Below are 22629 nucleotides of genomic sequence, written 5' to 3'. Positions count from 1 at the left end.
TCGACCTGAGACAAGCCAAAGAGGACTAGCAGCTCTTACACGCGAACCCTCGTCGACCCAGCTTTAACCATCTACAGAATCAAAACTGGTGACCTCCTCGCAAGAGAACAGCTGAAAGACGATTCCACTACTATGCCTAGAACCCAAAACCACAACTCAACAGAGCCGCCGAAGTGGGCTAGTAGATGGCTAGCAACAAAATACCATCCAGTTGACAAGCAAAAAGAACGAAACCTAGCATATAGCGCAAACACTGACTAGCAGGAGACCTAATAGAGCAGAAGAACTAAGGATTGAGTTCCAACCAACAGAGAAGGCAAGTTTGAGAGAGGACACAAACCAACAAACTTCTCTTTGCAACTTGAAACCATCGGTTGAAGCCATACTAACACCAACAACACAGCCTAATTGCAAAACCCGCAGTCCAAAGAAGAGAGAATCACCAGACTAGGAAACGAGCGTTCGTCTCCTTCAAACCACCAGCCGCAAGAGAACCACCAGAACCAAGCCACAACCAAGACTGAACCGTTAAAACACGGATCCGTCTCTACCACAACCAGATCTCGCCGCCGATGGCTTCCCCTTCTTCAATCAATCTTCGCTTCAAAGGTGTTAAAAATTGAATATTCCTCATATCTTATTACGAATTTCAAAAAAAAATTATTAATAACAAATTTAAGATAATTTCTATATTTATTATATTCAATAATTTAAATTCAATAACTTTTATATTGTAAACTAAAAAATAACAAAACATTATATTTCTAGATTGTATACATTTAAAATCAACGGTTTGATATCGTTCCTATATTATAAAAAAGTAAACATAAACACAGTTATCTATATATTTCTGGACTATATAAGGGTAGTACATGTAAAAATATTAATAACTTACATATATAGTTAATTTATTGTACAATTTGCCCTTTAAAAAAAAAAAATTAGTCCCGCGAATAAATATCTAGTTTCATATTAAAAGTATTCCTTATCGTATTTTAACTAGAGATAACAAACAAATGATATCCGAACTAGAAGCTGACGAGGATCAAAGTTCTAATTCAAGCTAACAAATGAACGTACGTTACATAAATTTTATCTTATTCGCCTAAATCCTACTATATTAATTGAGAAGTATAAATATGAAACTAACATTAAAATGTATAAAAAATTACATTCAATTTGCCATTAGAAAAACTTAATTAAGATTAATTAATTAATTAAATAAATATAATTAATTAAAAAACGAAAATGGGAAACACATCAAATAAAATAAATTGTAGAAAAGTAAAAAAAATCTATTAGAATCCAAACTAATTCGTATTTAAAAAAACAAAAATTAACAGCTAAGATTTTAAAAATCTAATCGAATAAAATATATATAACTACAAATTTCATCAAAAAAAATTTGCAGCACGGATTAAAATTTTTATCAAAAATCTAATCAAATAAAATATATAACAGTTCCATTTAACGGCTTAGATTTTAAAAATTAAGAAATACTTACTACTATATTAATTGGGAAGTACAAATATAAAACTAACCTTAAAATGTGTAAAAAATTACATTCAATTGCCATTAGAAAAACTTAATTAAAATTAATTAATTAATTAAATAAATATAATTAATTAAAAAACGAAAATGGGGAACACATCAAATAAAATATATTGTAGAAAAGTAAAAAAAAAAATCTATTAGAATCCAAACTAATTCGTACTTAAAAAACAAAAATTAACATCTAAGATTTTAAAAATCTAATCGAATAAAATATATATAACTACAAATTTTATCAAAAAAATTTTGCAGCACAGATTAAAATTTTTATCAAAAATCTAATCAAATAAAATACATAACAGTTTCATTTAACGGCTTAGATTTTAAAAATAAAAAAAAAAATAAAAAAAAATAAAAGATATAGATATATTATCTTATCAGTTTCTTCTTTAATTTTCCCTATTTTTATTTTATTTGTTTGAATTACTCAGTTTCAAATACAGAGAGAGAGAAAGAAAAATAAATAATAGACTTTAGTCATTACATGCAAATATTTATTGACATTTTTTCAATAAATATTTTTAAAATACAAAAATTATAATATAAGAAAACCAAATTTTTAATCACAAACTATTATAAATAACATAATAACAAAATAAATTTTTACAAATTTTCATTAAAAAAAAGTTCAGACCGCGGTTTTCCGCGGGTTAGTACCTAGTTATATTATAACTTGAATGACAACTACTTTACACAAAATCGCATAAAGTACTATCAACTTTCCCATGAACAAGATTGAAAAAGATGAAACAGAATCTGGGAAAAGATAATTTTTTCATTCAAGTGTGAAGTGAGATACAAATTAAGATTAAAATACAAGTGAAACTAAACCACTATGCTAACCAAACTATACAAGAGATTAAGCCAAGGTAAACCAACTACATACTAACATACATTCTCTAATAAGTAAGTCTCTATTGTTGGATGAACCTCTCCGATAACGGTTACCAATGAACCTCTCATAGGATTACCGGAGTTTACATCCATATGGCAGACCGGCCAAGCAATCATGCATGTTACTCGTCTTTCTCTAAAACTTTCGTAGTTGATGATCAGGGACATAGTTGACAACTTTAGTATGTTTTGATTTGCTTGCTAGTTTTATGTGAACATGTTTACGTAAACTAAACCATTATTCGTTATGGATTAAACGAATTAACATTAAGTCGATTGGTTCAACGCTCCATACTTCATCTTGTGTATCCATAGATTAGTAAAATAATTTAAATAAAGTCACTTATAAAGAATTTTCATGAAACAAAACATGACTATAATATAATAAATAATAATAAAAATAAGTTATTCTTTGAGAAACTCATTCTCAAAGCTAAACAGAGAAGTTTGTCTTCACCAAAAATAAAAAACAGAGAAGTTTGTGTGTTTTGGTTTTGCGATGATGACTGTTCTAGGTGTGAGGAATTTAATACATCTTTGGAAATTTGCGACCATTTATAGTGGATTTTAATTGGCGTCCAACAACTTGGCGTAAAACACATTTTCACCACCGAAGTTAAAAACTTGTTCCATGCATAGATAAGATCATACTTCGGTCCTCTATTGAAATTGCCAACACTTTCCTCTGCCATTACAAAATCTTCAGATTTTATATTAAAATACATTTAATACGGTTCTATTATTACGCTTGCTTGGAGCCGCATAATAGTTGACCCTTTTCTTACAATAAGTTGGAAATTATGACAATAATGCATGAGCATATCTAAATCAAATGAGATCCATTAAGAAGACCAATACGAAGTCAAAAAACATGTAGCATGTAGCATTTAAGAACAAAGATGAGACTTTCGATTTGTGGAAGTGGTATCTCACACTGCCACAATCGGCGCCGATGAGGATCTGTAAAAATGTTTTTAACATATATCAGCAAAGTTCTATAATCTATCCAATTACTGATAATGACCAATATATACTATAACCTTTTGCAAATAAATCAGTAAATATTTGTCTATAATTTTTTTTTGAAATATTTATGTATATCAGCAGAGTTCTATGATCTATCCAATGTTGAAAAATGTCTTTTTGTTTTTTTTTCTATGTTCTTTTTGCAAATAAATCCGGTAAGGATTGACTATCAAATGACTGATTAAGTAGGTCTAAACATAACACTGAAATGTTTCTAGGCTTTAAGCAATGATCTTTAGTGGCAAACTCTCGTAGAGATGAGACTCTGTTTCCCTATTAATATTATCCGTTTACAAACGATGATTTTTGGTGCTAGGTTTTTTTATGTACATCTCAGCTCCATTTCTTGGACCATACGTAATTATTTTTCTTCTTGAAACACGGCTGAGCAATGGTCTGAATCTTCTGATTAGCTAAATGAAACACAAAACATTCATAAGATGGACGAGACTACAATTCTTTTCAACTAGATAATATATTAATCCAACATTTTCCCTTCAAACTCCACACTCTTCTTCACCATTTTCTTCAATCTTTTTCTTCTTCTCTTTCTCTGCATCCATCTCTGCTTTCTTTTCCTTTTTCCTCTTCTTCTCTTCCTCTTCTTCCTTCCTCTTTTTCGCCTCTTCCTCGACCTTCCTCTTCGCTTCCTCCTTTTCTTCCTTCAACGCTTCAATCAATCGCTTCAAACAAGTCTCAGCTCCTTCCTTTTCTGATTTCGGCAACAGGTTCCCCCCAACATCCGCTGGTGTCATCTTGATTTCTTCAACCTCAAGCAACCTCTTTATCTCTTCAAACATCTCACTCTCCTCAACATCCAAATAGTTCTTGGCCAACACCTTGAACGCCTCGAAACAGCAATACGACATCTCTATATGCTTATCCATTCTTCCTTTCCTAATCAAAGCCGGATCTAGCTTGTCCACAAAGTTTGTAGTGAACACAATGATCCTCTCCCCACCACAAGCTGACCATAACCCATCAATGAAATTAAGTAGCCCTGATAAAGTAACTTTGCTCTCTTTATTCTCACCTTCATTTTTCATCATCTTCTTCTCAATCATGTTCTTATCATCTCCATCTTCCTCTTCCTCCTCCTTCTTCTTCCTCTGTCCCGTGAGATTAAGCGAACAGTCGATATCTTCAATCACAATAATCGATTTAGCGGACGTCTCAATCAACAACCTCCTCAGATGTGTATTATCCTTCACCGTTGTCAATTCAAGATCGTAAACATCATACTCCAAGAAATTAGCCATAGCTGCGATCATGGTTGATTTCCCAGTTCCAGGTGGTCCAAACAAAAGATACCCTCTCTTCCACGCTTTGCCAATCTTCTTGTAATAATCTTTACTCTTACTAAACTTAACCAAGTCGCTCTTGATCTCTTCCTTCTTCGTCTCCTCCATAGCTAGAGTATCAAACGTAGCTGGATGCTCAAACGTTACATGACTCCACTTAGTGTTGTTTCCGTGGCTCTGTCCTGGAGTATTCGAATAAAGCTTCCTCTCTCTGTTCTTAAGCTCTATCGTCTTCCCTTCTCTCATAACATGGTCAAGATACTTCTTTATGATTACTTCTCGGTCACGTCTATGGAACCTCAACATGTAAAACCTCTTCTCATCAGCTTCAGGGTAAAACGAGAACGATTGTCTACTAGCTCCTTCTTTCTTCGACTGCCACCAAACCCTAACGCCCTCGAAATCGTCAGTGATCTCTTCCTTATCATCCATGCTCAGAACAAGGGATTTGCTTCCTTTAGTTGTGCTGGCTTTAAGCTTCTTGGCTCGAGCAGAAGAGTCTTTGCTGAGATAGCTCTGGATCCCTAAGTAAGCCTCGCTTCTCTTGAAATGCTCTCCGCTGTACTCATGGAATGTTATTTGGATGTAAGGGTAGAAGGGACTGAAGATTCTATGAAACAACGGTTCCAAGTTGTCTCCAAACTGAGGGAAGAATTGTTTGAAGATTGTGTATACAAACATGAGAGTTGCTAGACCAGAGCCTGTGTTTGTCCATAACTGACTTATCGTTGCCATTTTTTTTTTTCCTTCTTGTGAAGCTGTTTCAGAGCCTTGGAAGAGAGTTCTTGAACTTTTAGGAAGGTTTTGAGTTATTGGTGAAGAGGATGGTTGTTCTGGTACATTAAATTGTTAATAAGTATACTTGACAAGTCTCTATCAAGATGATATTATTAATTGTTATGTCGTACGTATGCGCATGCACATGTGAAAGGAAGCTACCTAAGAGAGTGCATTACAAAACAAAACAAAAAATCGAAAAGACAAGGAAATTGCTCGGCTTTAAAACTCAATTGTGCTTTTTCTACCATCAATACTTTATAATAATATTAAGGATCTTTTTTAAACGAATAGACAACCCCACTCCTTTGCTAAAAGAATCTTACGTGTACTGCATTGTTTTTAATACATATATTAACTTTTGTCGTGGTTGAAAAGCATTTGGATAACTAACTTTCATAATAAAGAACAAGAATAGGATTGGATAATATCTAAATTTTCTGAAGTTTATCGTCGACTAGTAATCAAATTGAGCATTCAATACATCAATAACGCAGAAACAAATCCATAATAAGCATTTGGAAGTTAGTAACGCATCAATCTAAGTTTTGAAGTTTTCTTCTTTAAATTTTTTTAAAGATATCCATTAGAAACTTAAGATTCCTTCTTGGTCCTGATAGCGAAATGTATCTGATAAAAACAAATTTGTTGCGTCCTCGTGGTTTGTGTCAGAGTGTTTATGAGTTTTCAAGAAGACGTTTGTTTTTCCAACGTACGATGACTATTATAAATTTATAAATTACACGTTCAAGTCCAATTTGTACAGTCACGGATTGAGACAATTGATGAGTTGGTTTAGGTCCGTCCCTGATTGGACGTTTCCTCTCTAATTTACGAGTACTCAGATTCATCATTGAAAATGTCTGAAACAAAACTTGTAAGGCATATGGGCTGGGTCGGGCCCGACCTACTAAACCTATTATGAATTTTGGTAAATGGTTGCATGATATTGAGTTTGTTCTTATGGGAATTAGATTAGGATGATATGTTAATGTTCTTCTGCTAATCTCTAGGATAATCCGTATTAAACACAAAATCTAACGTGTGAACTTTTACATTACTACTAGAATAGGACCTCGGAGCACATGTTGATATTCTTATTGAATTTTAAAAATAAAAATAAATAAATATAGCATATATATTGTTATAAATTCTGTATTGTTATTTGGTTATATGTCATGAAAGTATATATATGTATGTCAATTTGGTATAACTGATTATTATTTTGTTAATCTAGTGGATATATCCAGATTTTTTTTATCTTATGTTGTATACTTTTATTATATGTCATGAAAGTATATATATGTGGATTTGGTATAACTGATTTTTTTTTTTTGGTCAAATAATTGCTTTCATTCATTCAATGTAACCACAGATACAATAAAACGAAGCAGCAAAAGGTTCTAGAGTTTTCATTCATTCAATGTAACCACAGATACAATAAAACGAAGCAGCAAAAGGTTCTAGAGTTTTCATTCATTCAATGTAACCACAGATACAATAAAACGAAGCAGCAAAAGGTTCTAGAGTTTTCATTCATTCAATGTAACCACAGATACAATAAAACGAAGCAGCAAAAGGTTCTAGAGTTTTCATTCATTCAATGTAACCACAGATACAATAAAACGAAGCAGCAAAAGGTTCTAGAGTTTTCATTCATTCAATGTAACCACAGATACAATAAAACGAAGCAGCAAAAGGTTCTAGAGTTTTCATTCATTCAATGTAACCACAGATACAATAAAACGAAGCAGCAAAAGGTTCTAGAGTTTTCATTCATTCAATGTAACCACAGATACAATAAAACGAAGCAGCAAAAGGTTCTAGAGTTTTCATTCATTCAATGTAACCACAGATACAATAAAACGAAGCAGCAAAAGGTTCTAGAGTTTTCATTCATTCAATGTAACCACAGATACAATAAAACGAAGCAGCAAAAGGTTCTAGAGTTTAAAGCAAAACAGATAAAGACATTCCCCAATGCCAAAAGATTGAAAAGATAGTACATCAACTGTAGATCCAAGAGAGCTGTGAGCAAAAGGCGTGAAGGCTCATTAGCACATGTGAGATCTTGGTAAGTCGATAGGCCACCCTCGAAGAGTTCGAAGGACGGCTGGTTTGTCACGGTCAATAGACACTGAGACGTTGAGATTGCAGTCGATGCTTTGGAGTCCACCGGAGAGAGTACCCACGGTAACAATGCAGCAAAGATCTGGGAGACTATGGTTTTAAAGTCGGGACAAGGTTGCTTTACCATCCAAAGCATAAGGATTGGATCATAACGATGCGTCGCACTAAAGCTTAGTTGGTTTGAAATTCGAGTGGTAGGGATGATACGAAAAGGATGCTTGGAATCATCAGGTGGCCCGCTTAAGTGATACTCGTTAATGAACATAAAGAATTCAATACCAAGTTTATCACTAAAGCTAGCACAGATCGAGAAGCATAAACTAAGGAACCGTATTGATTTGTACTCCAACCGCAAGCCTCTAAAAACATCTAAAGCCAGGTTCTGAACAGGATATATGATTAACCAAACCAGAGCTGGTGTTATCTTTCACCAACGGAGTCTTCGAACATCGGTTATAGGGAAACAGGACAGCTCATAGCAATGGCAACACATAGACGGTGAGGATTTGGGCTTTGAGTTATTCTTGATGCATATTTGGTATGGTTTGCTGGCCTCAGGGCTTTTTCGATTTAATGGGCCTAATTTGAATACTAGGTCCACTAGGGACAACCCTAGCTTCAGAAAGAGGAGCCGCAATAGTTGCCGAGAGAGGTCGCCGGCCGAGAACTGCAGAGAGATCTGCGGTGAAGGAGACTTCTCCGGTGAGTGAGAGAACGGCGGCATCGCGCGGTAACCGTGGTAGGAATCGCCATTTATAGTTAAGTCCACTGGGGAAAATCCTAACTTTTCAACCGATTGCCAAGTTGAATCAAAGATGAGGCGGCTGCCCGATAGTAGCGTGACGTCCGAAATTTGTGAAGAGATTCTCTCCAGTGAGTGGCAGATCGGCGGACAAATACGGTTTTTGTTGGTGAGAATCGAGATAGGTTTTATTAGGATTTGGGAATAAAAAGAGAACAAAATGGGGAAAAGAGATTGAAAAAGCTACACTAAGAGAGATAGAAAAGAGCTGCGCAAGAGGGTGATCGATTTGGTCCCGACGCCGGTGGCCAATGGCCTCTCCGGCGCCGGGAAGCTTGGTTGTGAAAAGCTTCTTGATAACCGTGTCTGAGAGAAAAAGTTTACTAGAATTTTTCCTCTGATATAACTGATTATTACCTTGTTAATTTAGTGAATATATCTAGATTTTTTTATCTTATTTTGTATACTTTTTACCTTGTTAAATTTGTTAATATTGTGGAAAACCTAAAAGATTTGTTTAGATGATTAGGTAGAAGAAAATGATTTTTTTAGAAATTTGTGAGGAAATAATGTATGGATATTTATAATATTGCAAATATTAATTTTAAGTTGTGATATTTATTAAAATGGTAAGAGTTTATTATGTATCTTACAAATATAATGTTATATTAGCAAATAAAAAGGTGATTATATAGTAGATTAAAGTACCTATTTAATTCATTAAGTTTGATAAATTAGAATTAGTAACTAAAAGTCTAAATTTTGATTTTTCTAAAAAGATATATAGATGCAAACAGCTAATAAGTCAACATTTAACTACAAAAATAATGTCATGAATTATTATCGATCAATGATACATGTATATGGTTTTTTTTGGAAGAAATTATTGTTAATGACTAATAATAACTTGTACTAATTTTGACGATTTTATATCATAAACCCCATGTTTAATTCCTAAAACCCAGGTTTAGTTCAAAAACTTAGGTTATACTTGAATTATTAAAATAAATCAAATTACAAAAAAAATACAATTTCTGTATAATGCATTTGCTTGAATTAAATGAGCAAAATATTCATATAACTAAAAAAACTAACACAATAAAATATATTCCCTCTGTTTTTCACAAAGAGTGTCATTCTGACACATTTCACATAAATTAAGAAAAGTTTGAATTATACATATTTGCCCCTATTTAATAAGTGATTAATAATCTAAATTCAATGAAAATAGCTTTAGGTTTAGGGGTAAAAAAGAAAATTTAGCATTAAAACACTCATTGGAAATGTAAAATAACATTCTTTGTGAAACAACAAATTTTCTCCAGAATGACACTCTTTGTGAAACGGAGGGAGTAAGAAGAAAATTCAAAATTCATTGTCTAATAAAGAGAAAATACAAATTTTATATCCGTGTTTATTTTGGGAATATCGGTTTAGGTCATCACCATATTAGAGTTGGATCTTCATGAGTGTTGATATTAGGTAAAAACCCTATTTCTAATTATTTTTTTTTGCAAAAAATATTGTAAACGATGTTAAAAAATAAAATTGAAAATTCGCTTAAACTTTATCAACTAAACCAAGTGTTGTAGACGATATATATATTTTGCAAAGGATGATCAATAACCAAAAGTTCATTTAACTGAAATATGGGCAAAGAAAAACAAGTCTAATCAACATCCTAATTATATGCAAAGTAAAATCATAACCAGACTGAAATAACCATATAGTTGTACATATACCTTGCAATTTTTTATTTAGATTTACGAAAATATTACTAGCAAATTAGCATTGCAAAAGTAAATTGACAAATCAAATTATGTCCTTATGGGAATAAGATTAGGGTTCTATGTTCTACTAATCTCAAAGATAATCAGTATTAAACACCAAGATTAAGATGTGAACTTTTATATTAACACGAAGGTACCTATTTAATTCAAAATAGCTACTATTACAGTAGCATCAAACTATATAAAGTACTAGAATCTTAGAGGGGGTATTAAACTTGTATTTTAAAAGATTTTAGAGTATTCTTAAAATCACTTGTTATTCAATTAATGATTTTCAATAATCTTCTAAAATTCTATGTTATTCAACTTGGAATCTATGTAAAATCATTTAAAATAATTTACAATCTCTTGTTATTCAATCAATGATTTACAAAACTTATTTGAAATCTACTGTTATTCAAAATATCACAACATTTTTAAAAAATACTACTTTGAATGATTTTACAAGACTTTTGTTTGGTTTTTAGTTGAAAAATATGAATACCAAAATCCTATGTTACGAGGTGGAATTTCTGAGAATTTCTTAAAAGAAAAAAAAAACAAGATAACACAACCCAACCGACGAACCTGAAGCATCGTCTCTTTCTCTCTCAAAACCGTAACTTCACCTCCTGCAATCGATCGAATCCAATGGCCAATAGTATAGAGGATCGGGAAGAATCATTGAATCCAATGGCTAATAGTAACCTCCGAATCCTCTATCTCTCTAGATCCTCTGTACAATCCTCTGAATCATCAAGGTAACTTCTACTTCTTTCAGCTTAGCAGGGCACTGGGCGCATTTTATAGCAGGAGCTGTTGGTATGTTATCTAACTGTCTCTCTCACAGTCATCTTATCATTGAAATAACTGTAAAGATAGGAGGGAAACATATGTCCACTCAATTGCAAATTGACTTAGAATGCCAAGCATGCAGCAGAAATGAAACTTGATACCACCTGGCTGGAAATTCATATATCAGACAAGTGATGATTCTACCTTACGGATATGGTGTGGGTCTTTAATAGATAATATCCAGGTTTTCACCAAACCACACAAGATTAAGGTTGTAAGAATTGCTGATTGCTTACTTGACAATATGTAGAACTGCAATTTTTATTACTCTATCATGAGACGTCATTGACTGGCCTTGTTGTGATATCATCATGATAAATTGTGGCTGTATGTTTTTCATACCCTTCATGCGGGGATTCCCAAAAAGATTGAAAATGAAAGTATAAAGCTTCTGATTCCTTTGTATTCTTCTGCCTCTTTCTGTGTTTCAGGTGATACACTTGGTTCGTTCGTATATGTTCCTTGTGAAGTCATAAAGCAGCGGATGCAATTCAGGGAACGAGTAGCTCATGGAGATCTTTTATTTCTAGGAACAGTGTTCCGGTGAAACCAAGAGGTGACATGTAAGCTTTCCCACATTTTTTCAGATTATGCAAGCATAGGAACAAGTTACGAAAACTAACTTTAACCTTTTAACAATCATGCTTATTCTGGATTTTCTTTTGGTTATACTTCTGCATTTTTTTCAGATTATACTTCTGTCTATAACCACATTTTAGTTTCGAATATGTGCAGAATTTGATGTGGTTTGAGTGTTCTTAGTGTGATTTAGCAACATTGTTCCGGTGTTTAGCAATTAGCATAAGACTAGTGTGATTTAGCATAAGTTGCAGGGTAAGTTACTTCTGTCGATCAGAAGAAATTTTCACCCACCAGGATTCCCTCAGGGTTCACACGGCTCAAGCCAAAAAAATTCCTCCATGGGAAATCAATCACGTGGCCAACAAACCACCAATAGAAATAACGTACTTGGGGCAAATTCTACGTTATAGAGTTTTCTTTTTTTGGTGTTATAAAAGATTTTTAAAATCATTCAAAGTTTACTAAAATCTCATAGAATCTAATAGAATCTCATAAAATCACTTTTTTTCCCTTTTTTTTTAATAGAATAACTCCAAAACACAATCAAATCTCCTAAAATCTTTCAGAATTCTAAAATTTTAAAATCCTACAAAATCCTAAGAATATCTAGTTTAATACCCCCCTCTTAATGGTTAAATACTTTAATATGGTCAATCTCCTTGTTGGTAATTGCTCGTGGCTTTGACTGTCTTTGAATACTTGAAAAAACGAATTCTTAATTTCGTATCAAGCTTGATTTTGGACGAATCTAATTGTGGAGTTGTCTTTGACTTGTTCACAAATGAGACGTTTTGAGTCTACAAAAGACTCTTGCGGACGGAGAGGGTTTAAAGAAGTATAATATCTATGATCTTGAGTTGACTTCGATAGAGAACCCGCCAGCCCAAGCCCATCCCACTTAACATTTTTTCAGCAATTTTCTCTGTGTTTCAAGTCTCTTTTCAAAGTCTTTCCAAGCGAGTGTTGAAATCAAGTATGAGATAGAGTGAGTTTATCAACTATATAAACCGTAAAGAACCGTTCTCAACTCAGAGTTTATAAGGTTTTCAAATATTTTTTTCAAACGCTAGCTGCAAGGTTTAAGACCATTAATTAGAGTACCAACACAATGTAACGCAAGCTGGTATGGTAATGGTTGCCATAAAAAAAAGTATAAGATGTAAACTTTTACATTAATATTAAGGTACCTATTTAATTCAACAAGTTTGATCTTACAAGCTAGATTTGAACTCAAAGCAGCTAATGAAGGTACATTATCAAACTAAGAGAAGATCATTGGACCATTGGTTTTAAATTTGGGTAATCTCCTTGCTGTGTTGTCCATCGGCCTTAAAATTTTGGCTCCACTTGATTATCCCCAAAGCTCTGATCAAACCATTGAGTGAACCATCAACTTCAGTTTGAAGATCTTGCACCATCAGATTCTCTGCAACATCAGCCGGTGTTATCTTCGTTTCTTTAAGCAAAGACTCGATCTTTCCAAACAAGGGATGTGAATCAAGATTCAGATAGTTCTTGGCAAGAATCTTGAAAGCACCGAATGTGCAATAAGATAGCTCAATATGCATATCCATACGACCTCTTCTAATCAAAGCTCGGTCAAGTTTGTCCAAGTGGTTCGTTGTAAACACAATGATCCTCTCTTGCCCACAAGCTGACCAAATCCCATCTATGAAGTTCAATAAGCCTGAGAGTGTAAGTGCTTTCTTCTTCTTCACTTCTTTATCGCCTTTCACGTCTTTACCGTTCCTTTCTCCAGTGAGATCCAAGGAACAGTCTATATCCTCAATCACAATGATGGACTTACTAGTCGTTGATATCAACAGCTTCTTCAACTCCCAGTTATTCTCTATCGAAGTCAACTCAAGATCATAGATATTATACTTCATCAGATTGGCCATAGCCGCAATCATCGTAGACTTACCTGTCCCTGGAGGTCCAAACAACAAGTAACCCCTCTTCCATGCTTTCCCGATCCTATCGTAATACTCTTTGCCATCTCTAAAAGCCAAAAGATCACTCAAAATCTCATCCCTCTTCTCAATATCCATCGCCAATGTATCAAAAGTTGCAGGATGCTCGAACTCAACACTAGTCCATAGACCTTTCGTATGAAGCTTCCAATGTAAACTTGGATTATTCATATACACCTTCACCTTCTTCTTCCTAGCCTGAATGGACCTCCCTTCTTCCATAACGTAGCTCAAGTAAGAACCAGTGACAACATCCCAATTACTTCTATGAAACGTAAGCTTACATATCTTCTTCCCTTTAGCACACTTCAAAATCTCCCAACACATCGTCACACCTTCATACTCCTCTTCGATCTTAACATCGTCCCTTTTCAAATCCAAAGACGTGTTCTCCTTCAGCTGGTTCCCTTTGAGATTCTTCACTCCAGAGTTAACTTTTGCACCAAGATAGGTCTTGACAGCTGCGTATGCAAAGTTGAATCTACACTCTTCGATTTCTCTGAAACTGATGTGAGCATAAGGCGATAAGAAGCCGAGGATCTTGTCTGAGAGTTTCTTGAGAATGGGTACTCGTTGGATTGCATTCAAGAGAAGCTGCTGGATCTGTCGAGGGAAGTATCGCTTGAGAGTTGACCAGACGAAGAAGAGACCAGCTATGTTTGATCCAATCGTTGTTAGGTTATTTCCAAACATCGGCTTCACGATCGATCCCATCAAGATTTCGATGATTGGTTTCCTGGTTTTCTGGGTTTGAAGGGTTTGATCTTCTCTCTTTTTGGTTTTGCTCATAATCTCTTGATTGTGTTGTGTATTTGTTGTGTGTCTCTCGTTCTCTCCCTTATGTAACACAATGAAGAAGGTGGAAGAGTTTTTTTTAGTCGCTTTCTAATTCATGGCTCTTTATTTATTTTGTATTTTTACATATTCTTGATAAGAAAATAGTACATATATAATATCTTCCTACTAAAAAGGTTTCTTTTTGGTCAAACCATTTTGACATTTTTAGGGTAATTGATGATTTATCAATTGTTACAAAGGATTTTTTTGCTTAATTACTCTACAGTTTTCCTTTTTATTTAATGGAAATCTTCTAGACTTCTTTTTATAAGACTAGAAGTTGATATTATTAATTTATGATATTTTGTTATGTTTTTATTTATTACTATTATTTTTTATGTTTTTATTCCTTTTTATTTAATGGAAGAGTTTTTTTTAGTGTTTGGTTAAGTCTTTGATTTACACACCTAACTCCTATCCTTGTATTGTTCATAAACTTATTTCTTTTTTCTTCCAAAACGCCATTGTCGTTTCGCCGAAGTAGGTAGATTCATATAAATTTTTTTACATAGCCAAATTTAATTATTTATTATTTTCCTTGTTTACCATGTTTTCTAAATTTTATCTTTATGTACATTTCAATTTCATGTCTTTTTCCAACTTGTTTTGGGTACGAAATTGACTGAAAAATTATTCAAAAATATTTTTGTAATATTTGCTTTAATAATTGAGATGTACCACTACGTCATACCAAGATTTTCAAATAATCTTTATTTTTCTTTTTCTTTTATCAAGTTATTATATATCCATCACAGAAATATTCCTATATAACCAAGTAAAAATCACAACAAATTTGTTCACAAGTNTTTTTTGCTTTTTCTTTTATCAAATTATTATATATCCATCACAGAAATATTCCTATATAACCAAGTCAAAATCACAACAAATTTGTTCACAAGTAAAACTTTTAAAAATCACAACAAATTTGTTCATAAGTAAAACTTTAAAAAATCTCACAAATTTGTTGTTTAATGTAGATAATGTCTAAGCAGCTACTCGTGATTGGTTAACAGAAGCTGGAGAGTGGAAATAAATTATACAGCAGCAAAAGGGTACTTTGTTGTCAGACCATGCAGTACTTTATGATAGGACTGAAGAGAGAGATGGTTCCTTGGGGAACAAGCTATACATCTTTTCATATCTTCAGATTCGTCACAGAGAATCTTTTGTTGATTCTATTTGAGGTCATATAACCAAAGACCAATCAACATTGGTTTTACTAATTGGTATCATCATTCTTTTACATTATCACGACAACAAAATATCAAATATATCGCAAGACGACTACTACTACTCTAGTAGTATGGGGTAACTCGTCGGACCTAAAAAGTCTGATTCACCGGAGATATGAACATTGAAACAATACAGAAACCAAAGAAAGATTTTGAAGTATTCGAACGTTCAACACTTCTTTAACATTGCAGCTATTTGCTGTTAGGGGAAATTAGAGACATTATTAAGAAAAAAACATTTAAAAACATATTCTAAGATTAAACTTAAAATACTCAATTACCAAATAAACTAAAAACATTAAGCAAATGAATCAATCAGCCACCGTTTTAGTTCAGCTTCATCCTGATTATGGTTTCAATGTCTTCTTCTCTTCTTCCTCTGCTTTCTTCTTCATCTTCTTCCTAGCTTCCTTCTCGTCTTCTTCAGCAAGGTTCTTAGCTTTCTCTTTCACTTCCTCCAAAGATTTAACCAAACGCTTAAGACAAATCTCTGCATCTTCTTCATCAGATTTTGGCATCAAGTTCTCAGCAACATCGGCGGGAGACATGTCCACTTCCTCCAACAATCTCTTGACATCTCCATACAAGTCATGTGACTCAATCTCCAAGTAGTTCTTGGCCAACACCTTAAACGCTTCAAACCTACAATAAGACATTTCAATATGATTATCCATTCTTCCTCTACGTATCAATGCCGGATCAAGCTTATCCACAAAGTTCGTTTTGAACACTATGATCTTCTCTCCACTACAAGCTGACCATAACCCATCAATGGCGTTTAGTAGCCCTGACAAAGTAACTTTGCTCTGCTTCTTCTTCTCAGCTTCCTTGATCTTCTCCTCTATATCCTCTTCTTCCTCGTCTTCCAAGTTCTTCTTCCTTCTCTGTCCCGTAAGATCAAGAGAGCAATCAATATCTTCAATCACAACAATAGACTTCCCTTTTGTTTCCAACATTAGCTTCTTCAACTCTGAGTTATCTGTCACTGTCGTTAACTCAAGATCATACACATCATACCCCAAGAAGTTAGCCATTGCAGATATCATTGTTGATTTCCCTGTCCCGGGAGGTCCAAACAAGAGATAACCTCTCTTCCACGGCTTCCCAACCTTCCTGTAATAATCTTTACCGTTACTAAACTTGATCAAATCCTTCTTAATCTCTTCTTTCTTCTCAGGATCCATAGCCAAAGTCTCGAACGTTGCAGGATGATCAAAAGAAACGTTGCTCCAGTTACTTCCTGATCTCCAAGAACACCAATCATTTATCGAGTTGTTAGTGTAAAGCTTCCTCTCTCTCTTCTTCAGCCCAATCTCTTCCCCTTCTCTCAAAACATGATCAAGATAAGTCTTTGTGATCATCTCTCTGTGACGACTATGGAAACTCAAAGTCATGTACCTTCTCTCCACAGAACCCTTATCACGGTTCATACTAGACTTGTTCCCGTTCTCTGTCACGCTTGAAGACCACTTCACCTTCACACCTTCAAACACATCTTCAACTGTCTCGTGATCGTCCAAGCTCAACACCAAAGACTTGCTGCTTTTAGATTCGTTGGCCTTTAGTCTCTTTGCGAGAGCTGTTGATTTCGTGGACAAGTAGTTGCGTATGGAGTCGTAAGCTTTACTTTTCTCGAGACCTTCTCCAGAATACTCGTTGAACTTGATATGAACATAGCTCGAAACCCATCCCATCAACTTGTAAACGTATCTCTCGACGTGGATTTGGAGATGGTAAGGAAAGATTTGTTTGTACATCGCCCATAAGAACATAAGACTCGTCATAGTCGAGCCTGTGAATCCCCAACTCGATCCGGTCTCAGACATCTTTGTTTTTGCTTCTGAGTTCGACCCACGAAAATCTCTTTGCTTTCTTCTGTTTCTCATAAGACTTTGTCTAGTTTTGCTCTGTTTGTGGGTCTTATCTCTCTTTAACCACTCACTCTCTATTTATCGAGTTTCTATAAAAAAAAATGCTACGAAATTTTAATTGTTATTTTGATAAAATAATATATATTTAATTTTGCGTTCATATGTATATATTTTTTTTCATGTTCTTGAGTACGAATCTGACTAAAAAGTATTCAAAGATTTTGATTTATTTGCTTAAATCATGAAGATTCTATGGGTTTGAAGCTAGGTGTGGGGACTAAAATGATTCTGAGTTCTGACCACAATTCTGGAGCAAGTAATAAAGCGTTCGATGTTGAACCTAGTCACCTACTTTTCAATTTTTTTTTTTTTTTTTTTTTTTTTTTTNCGTGAAGTTGGTTTAAATTTGCATTAGACGTGTTGCAATATTTTTATTGTTTTCGTTTCAAACCACTAACAAAAACGACAGTTCCTTTTTTTTTTTGAACCTTAAAGAAATTGTTGTATATAAAATATTCAGGAAAACCTCTATAAATTAATAATCTTGAGACCAAGACATTTTATTAATTTATAGTGATATTAATTTATCTATAAATTAATAATTATTATTTTATAGTGTAAATTAATAATTATTAATTTATAGATATCTTTTTAATAGTTTAAATTTTTAGAATTATGAATTGAGATAATTTTAGAAAAATAAAATTATACTTTTGGATTTTGTAAATTTTACGGTATTGGAATTGAACTTGTAATATAGAAAACATTATTAACAATAAATTACATATACAATAGACAAATTCACTTATACACATGACATACATAAATTCAAGTTTATGAATAATAATATCAATTGTTGTATTTTAATAGTCAATCAAACTATCAAAATGTAAATGATGAATATCTAGAAATTAAAAAATTTTAAAAAACTTAGCTATTTTTATGACATGTTACAGAATATTTTATATTATTATATTTTGAAAATACAACATAACAATTATTTTATAGATATGAGCTTTAGGGAAAACATACATTATATATATATATATATATTTGTAAATTTACATGATTATTAATTTATGATATTATTGGGACCATATTACATAGCAATTTCAAAAAAAATATTATCTTATTATCTTATCGGATTTTGTTATTTTTTACACTAACCCGACTTGTGATTGATAAAATTTATTAAATTATAGTGTTTCTTAATTTATAGAGTATTAATTTATAGAGGTTTTACTGTAGTACGACACTTTACCGTATTAAAAATCTGCACATCTATATATATGGTTTCCCACCGTGTATGTAAATTGTAAACCGTATATATACAAGCGTATTTTAGAAATAAATGTAGATTTGTGTGGTGAGTTTGTTGTAACAATATGATTCATTGTGTGTCAACATTATTGATTTGTGAAAATTTTGCTGTAGAGGTTTTATATTATTTAAAGTATTAATTTAGTTATAACAATATATGAATATAAAACTTTATTAAACATTAATTTATATATATATATGATGCATTATGGCATTATGTTTTTGAATTTGTTTTTGCGGATTGTGTCTTTCTCATATCTTCATCAATCTTATCTTAAGATTACAAAATTTCATAAAGTTGCAAAATGATAAGTCTAAATAGCTTTAGTTCGTAGTATTATTACCAAATAAAAAATGAGTCGTTGTTCTCGCAAAAGTATACTCAACAGAGTATACCGATTAGTTAACCGTTAGCCAAAGTATCCGAACTAGGGAAGAAGAAATCTCAACAAAGAAATGCAAAGGTATACAGAGGTATAATAGTAACCCATCCACAATGGCGCAGCGTAACCGTTGATAAACCTTGTATTTGTTGATTCCAACGAATAGCCAAACAAAAGGGGTTGTCGTTTAGTTCGTTGATTCAAAGAATACCGAACAAAAGACGAAAAGCTTGTAGATCGTTGATTCTATAGAATAGCCGATGAACAAGAAAGAGCTTAAAGCTCTGATTATTATCCAATAAAAGTTATCCTTCTCACAAGGTTGAGAGGCTATTTAAACAAGAACAAGAAACCCTAAGCTTTAACCGACTAAAGCTTGAAGAGAAAACGAAACGTAAAGCCCAAGTAAAAAGAAACGTAAAACCAAAGCCTAACTAATTAAGAAAACAAAAAGGAAAGATAAACAGCACGCTACATCAGGTCCCTCCGGGTTTGAAAAGATTCGTCTCTGAATCTGGATCATCGTTGTCACCACGAAACTTAGACAAAAACTTGACATTGAAGACGTTTGAAGTCTTCATGTGCGACGGCAGGAGTAAGCGATAAGCGTTGTCGTTGATACGCTCTAAAACTTCAACAGGACCAATCTTCCATGAACAAAGCTTGTTGTATTCATGAGCAGGCATCCGGTCTCGAGTCAGAACCACCCAAACCTTGTCGCCCAGTTGAAAAACTAGCTCTCGCCGTTTAGAATCCGCCTTGTCTTTATAACGCTGAGCAGAAAGTTGAAGCTGATCACGAGCATGTTGATGCGTCTCCTTCAAATCTTCGACAAATCCACAGCACGGCCATGAATGCGACGCAGGTCTGGAACTGCCGTCAACTCCAAAGGACCCCGCGGTAACAAACTATACACAACCTCAAAAGGACTGTAACCAGAAATGCGGTTAGTGGCATGGTTATGTGCAAATTCCGCTTGACACAAACATGATTCCCACGTCTGAAGATTATCAGCGACGAGACTCCGCAACATATTACCCAAAGCGCGACTGGTAACCTCCGTTTGCCCATCAGTGTGAGGATGATAAGCGGTACTCATGTCTAGACTCGTGTGTAACATCTTCCAGAGCGACATCCAAAAATGGCTTAAGAACCTTGTATCCCTATCAGAGACAATAGAAGTAGGCAGCCCATGCAGGCGATAAACCTCCTGGAAAAAAAGTTGAGCAACGTGCACAGCATCCGTCGTCTTCTTACACGGCACAAAATGAGCCATCTTTGAGAAACGATCAACAACCACAAAGATTGAATCATTGCCCCTCTGTGTTCGTGGCAAACCAAGGATAAAATCCATACTCACATCTGTCCAGGGTTGAGTAGGAATAGGAAGAGGAAGATATAAACCTGCATTGGAAGCGGTACCCTTTGCCAATTGACAAGCGCGACAACGTTCCACAAATCTCTCCACATCCCGTCGCAACGAAGGCCAATAATATGATGCTGAAACCAATTGGAGTGTTCGATCACGACCCACATGGCCCTCCGAGTGTAATTCTTCAATCATCTTGAGTCTCAAACTGCAATCTGGAACACAAAGCTGAACCCCGCGAAAAAGGAACCCATCCGTGAGAGAATAATCTGTACGTGAAACGTTAGTGACCTCTGCCAAAATGGAACTAAAGAAAGGATTAGTCGCGTATAGGTCTGAATACGAAGCAAAACCCGGAACATCAACATGCATTGTCGTTAACAGAGTGAGCATGCGACTCAAAGCATCCGCTACCCGATTCAATTTGCCTGCTTTATGACGTATAGAGAATGTAAACTGCTGTAAATAAGCAATCCATGAAGCATGACGAGCAGAGACCTTGACTTGACTCTCAAGGTGTTTAAGAGCGTCATGGTCCGTAAACAGAACAAACTCACGATGCACTAGGTAATGACGCCAACAGCATAGAATTCAACATCGTAAGTGCTATAGCGAACCCGTGCTCCTGACAACTTCTCACTAAAATAAGCCACTGGCCGGTTCTGCTGGCTAAGCATTGCACCAATGCCAAGTTTAAAGGCATCACAGTGGAGTTCGAATGGTAGTTCAAAGTCTGGAAGGACCCAAATCGGGGCTGTTGTTAACTTCTGCTTCACCAGATCAAAGAAGTCTTAAGCGGCAACTGACCAAACAAACTTACCTTCCCACATACAATCCGTCAACGGAGCCATTATAGAACAACAATGGGGAACAAAACAGCTATGCCAAGCCATGGAAACTACGCACCTTCGTAACAGTCTTAGGCACAGGCCAAGACTTAATGGCTTCGACCTTGCTCATGTCCATAGACAGACCATGCAATGAAACCACATAACCAAGGAACAACACACTTTCAACTCCCAACTCACGCTTTTGTCGTGCCACAAAAAAAGTTTCGTGGCGAAGTATCAGCAGAACTTGACGCAAATGATCTTGATGGGCCGTAACAGACAAACTATAAATTAATATGTCGTCAAAATATACAACCACAAACTTACCAATAAAAGGCCTTAATGCCTGATTTATGATCCTCATAAAAGTACTTGGTGCATTAGAGAGGCCAAAAGGCATTACAAACCATTCAAATAACCCTTCCCGCATTTTAAAAGCCGTTTTCCACTCATCTCCAGGACGAATACGAATTTGATGGTATCAACTTTTTAAATCCAACTTTGAAAAAATTGTAGCAGTCCCAATTTGATCAAGCAGATCATCTAGTCGTGGAATAGGAAAACGATAACGGATGGTTATCTTGTTGATAGCACGGCTGTCCACACACATTCGCCATGAGCCGTCTTTCTTCGGAATAAGAAGTGCAGGAACCGCGCACAGACTTAAGCTCTCACGTACATGTCCTTTAGCAACTAGATCCTCAACCTGTCGCCGTAGCTCCTCATGCTCTTGGGGACTCATTCGGTAATGAGGTCTGTTAGGAAGAGTTGCTCGAGGGGAAAAGTCGATATGGTGTTGAATATCTCGGAGGGGAGGGAGCCCCTTAGGAAGTTCAGACGGAAAGACATCCGAAAATTCCTGCAACAACTCTTCAACCCATGGTGCTAACGGTGAGACAATGCTCGGAGAACTGCTCGACGAGAGTAGAACAACCGCAAAACCCGTGTCCTGAAATTCTTCTTCAAATGCAGTTGCGGAGCAAAACAGGACCTTATCCCCTTGAGAAACCACTACCTCCTTACCTACACCCTTTTTTCCGATCGTACGTGACGGTAACAACGAAGGTTCCGGGTTAGGCAACAAAACAATGCGTTTATTATCAAAGACAAAACTATACACGGTAGTCTTGCCATTGTGTAACACGTCTCTATCATACTGCCAAGGTCGACCCAAAATCACATGTCCG

The 22629-nt window shown here is 34.7% G+C and overlaps 3 protein-coding genes and 1 long non-coding RNA gene across 5 annotated transcripts; 1 reads left to right on the top strand and 3 right to left on the bottom strand.

Moving 5' to 3' along the window:
• On the bottom strand, window positions 3857–5619 carry LOC104710701 (AAA-ATPase At3g28580). The gene has a single exon (XM_010427335.2). The coding sequence runs from the start codon at window positions 5505–5507 to the stop codon at window positions 3969–3971; it is 1539 nt and encodes a 512-aa protein (XP_010425637.1). The 5' UTR covers window positions 5508–5619; the 3' UTR covers window positions 3857–3968.
• LOC104710700 lies at window positions 10750–11802 on the top strand. 2 transcript variants are annotated; one of them, XR_755056.2, is made up of 3 exons: window positions 10750–10893; window positions 10972–11012; window positions 11477–11802. It is a non-coding gene; the product is annotated as an uncharacterized LOC104710700 (long non-coding RNA). The 2 variants fall into 2 exon arrangements; XR_002033446.1 differs by having other exon boundaries at window positions 10750–11256.
• On the bottom strand, window positions 12823–14477 carry LOC104710699 (AAA-ATPase At3g28570, mitochondrial). The gene has a single exon (XM_010427334.2). The coding sequence runs from the start codon at window positions 14387–14389 to the stop codon at window positions 12917–12919; it is 1473 nt and encodes a 490-aa protein (XP_010425636.1). The 5' UTR covers window positions 14390–14477; the 3' UTR covers window positions 12823–12916.
• LOC104710698 (AAA-ATPase At3g28540-like) lies at window positions 15851–17570 on the bottom strand. Its single transcript, XM_010427333.1, has one exon. It carries the CDS (start codon window positions 17553–17555, stop codon window positions 16017–16019), a length of 1539 nt encoding a protein of 512 aa, XP_010425635.1. The 5' UTR covers window positions 17556–17570; the 3' UTR covers window positions 15851–16016.

This window comes from Camelina sativa, chromosome 9 (genome assembly GCF_000633955.1).
Source record: "Camelina sativa cultivar DH55 chromosome 9, Cs, whole genome shotgun sequence".
Classification (NCBI taxonomy): domain Eukaryota; kingdom Viridiplantae; phylum Streptophyta; class Magnoliopsida; order Brassicales; family Brassicaceae; genus Camelina; species Camelina sativa.
Note: the sequence above shows the minus strand (reverse complement) of the source record. Positions and strands in the feature narration are given on the sequence as shown.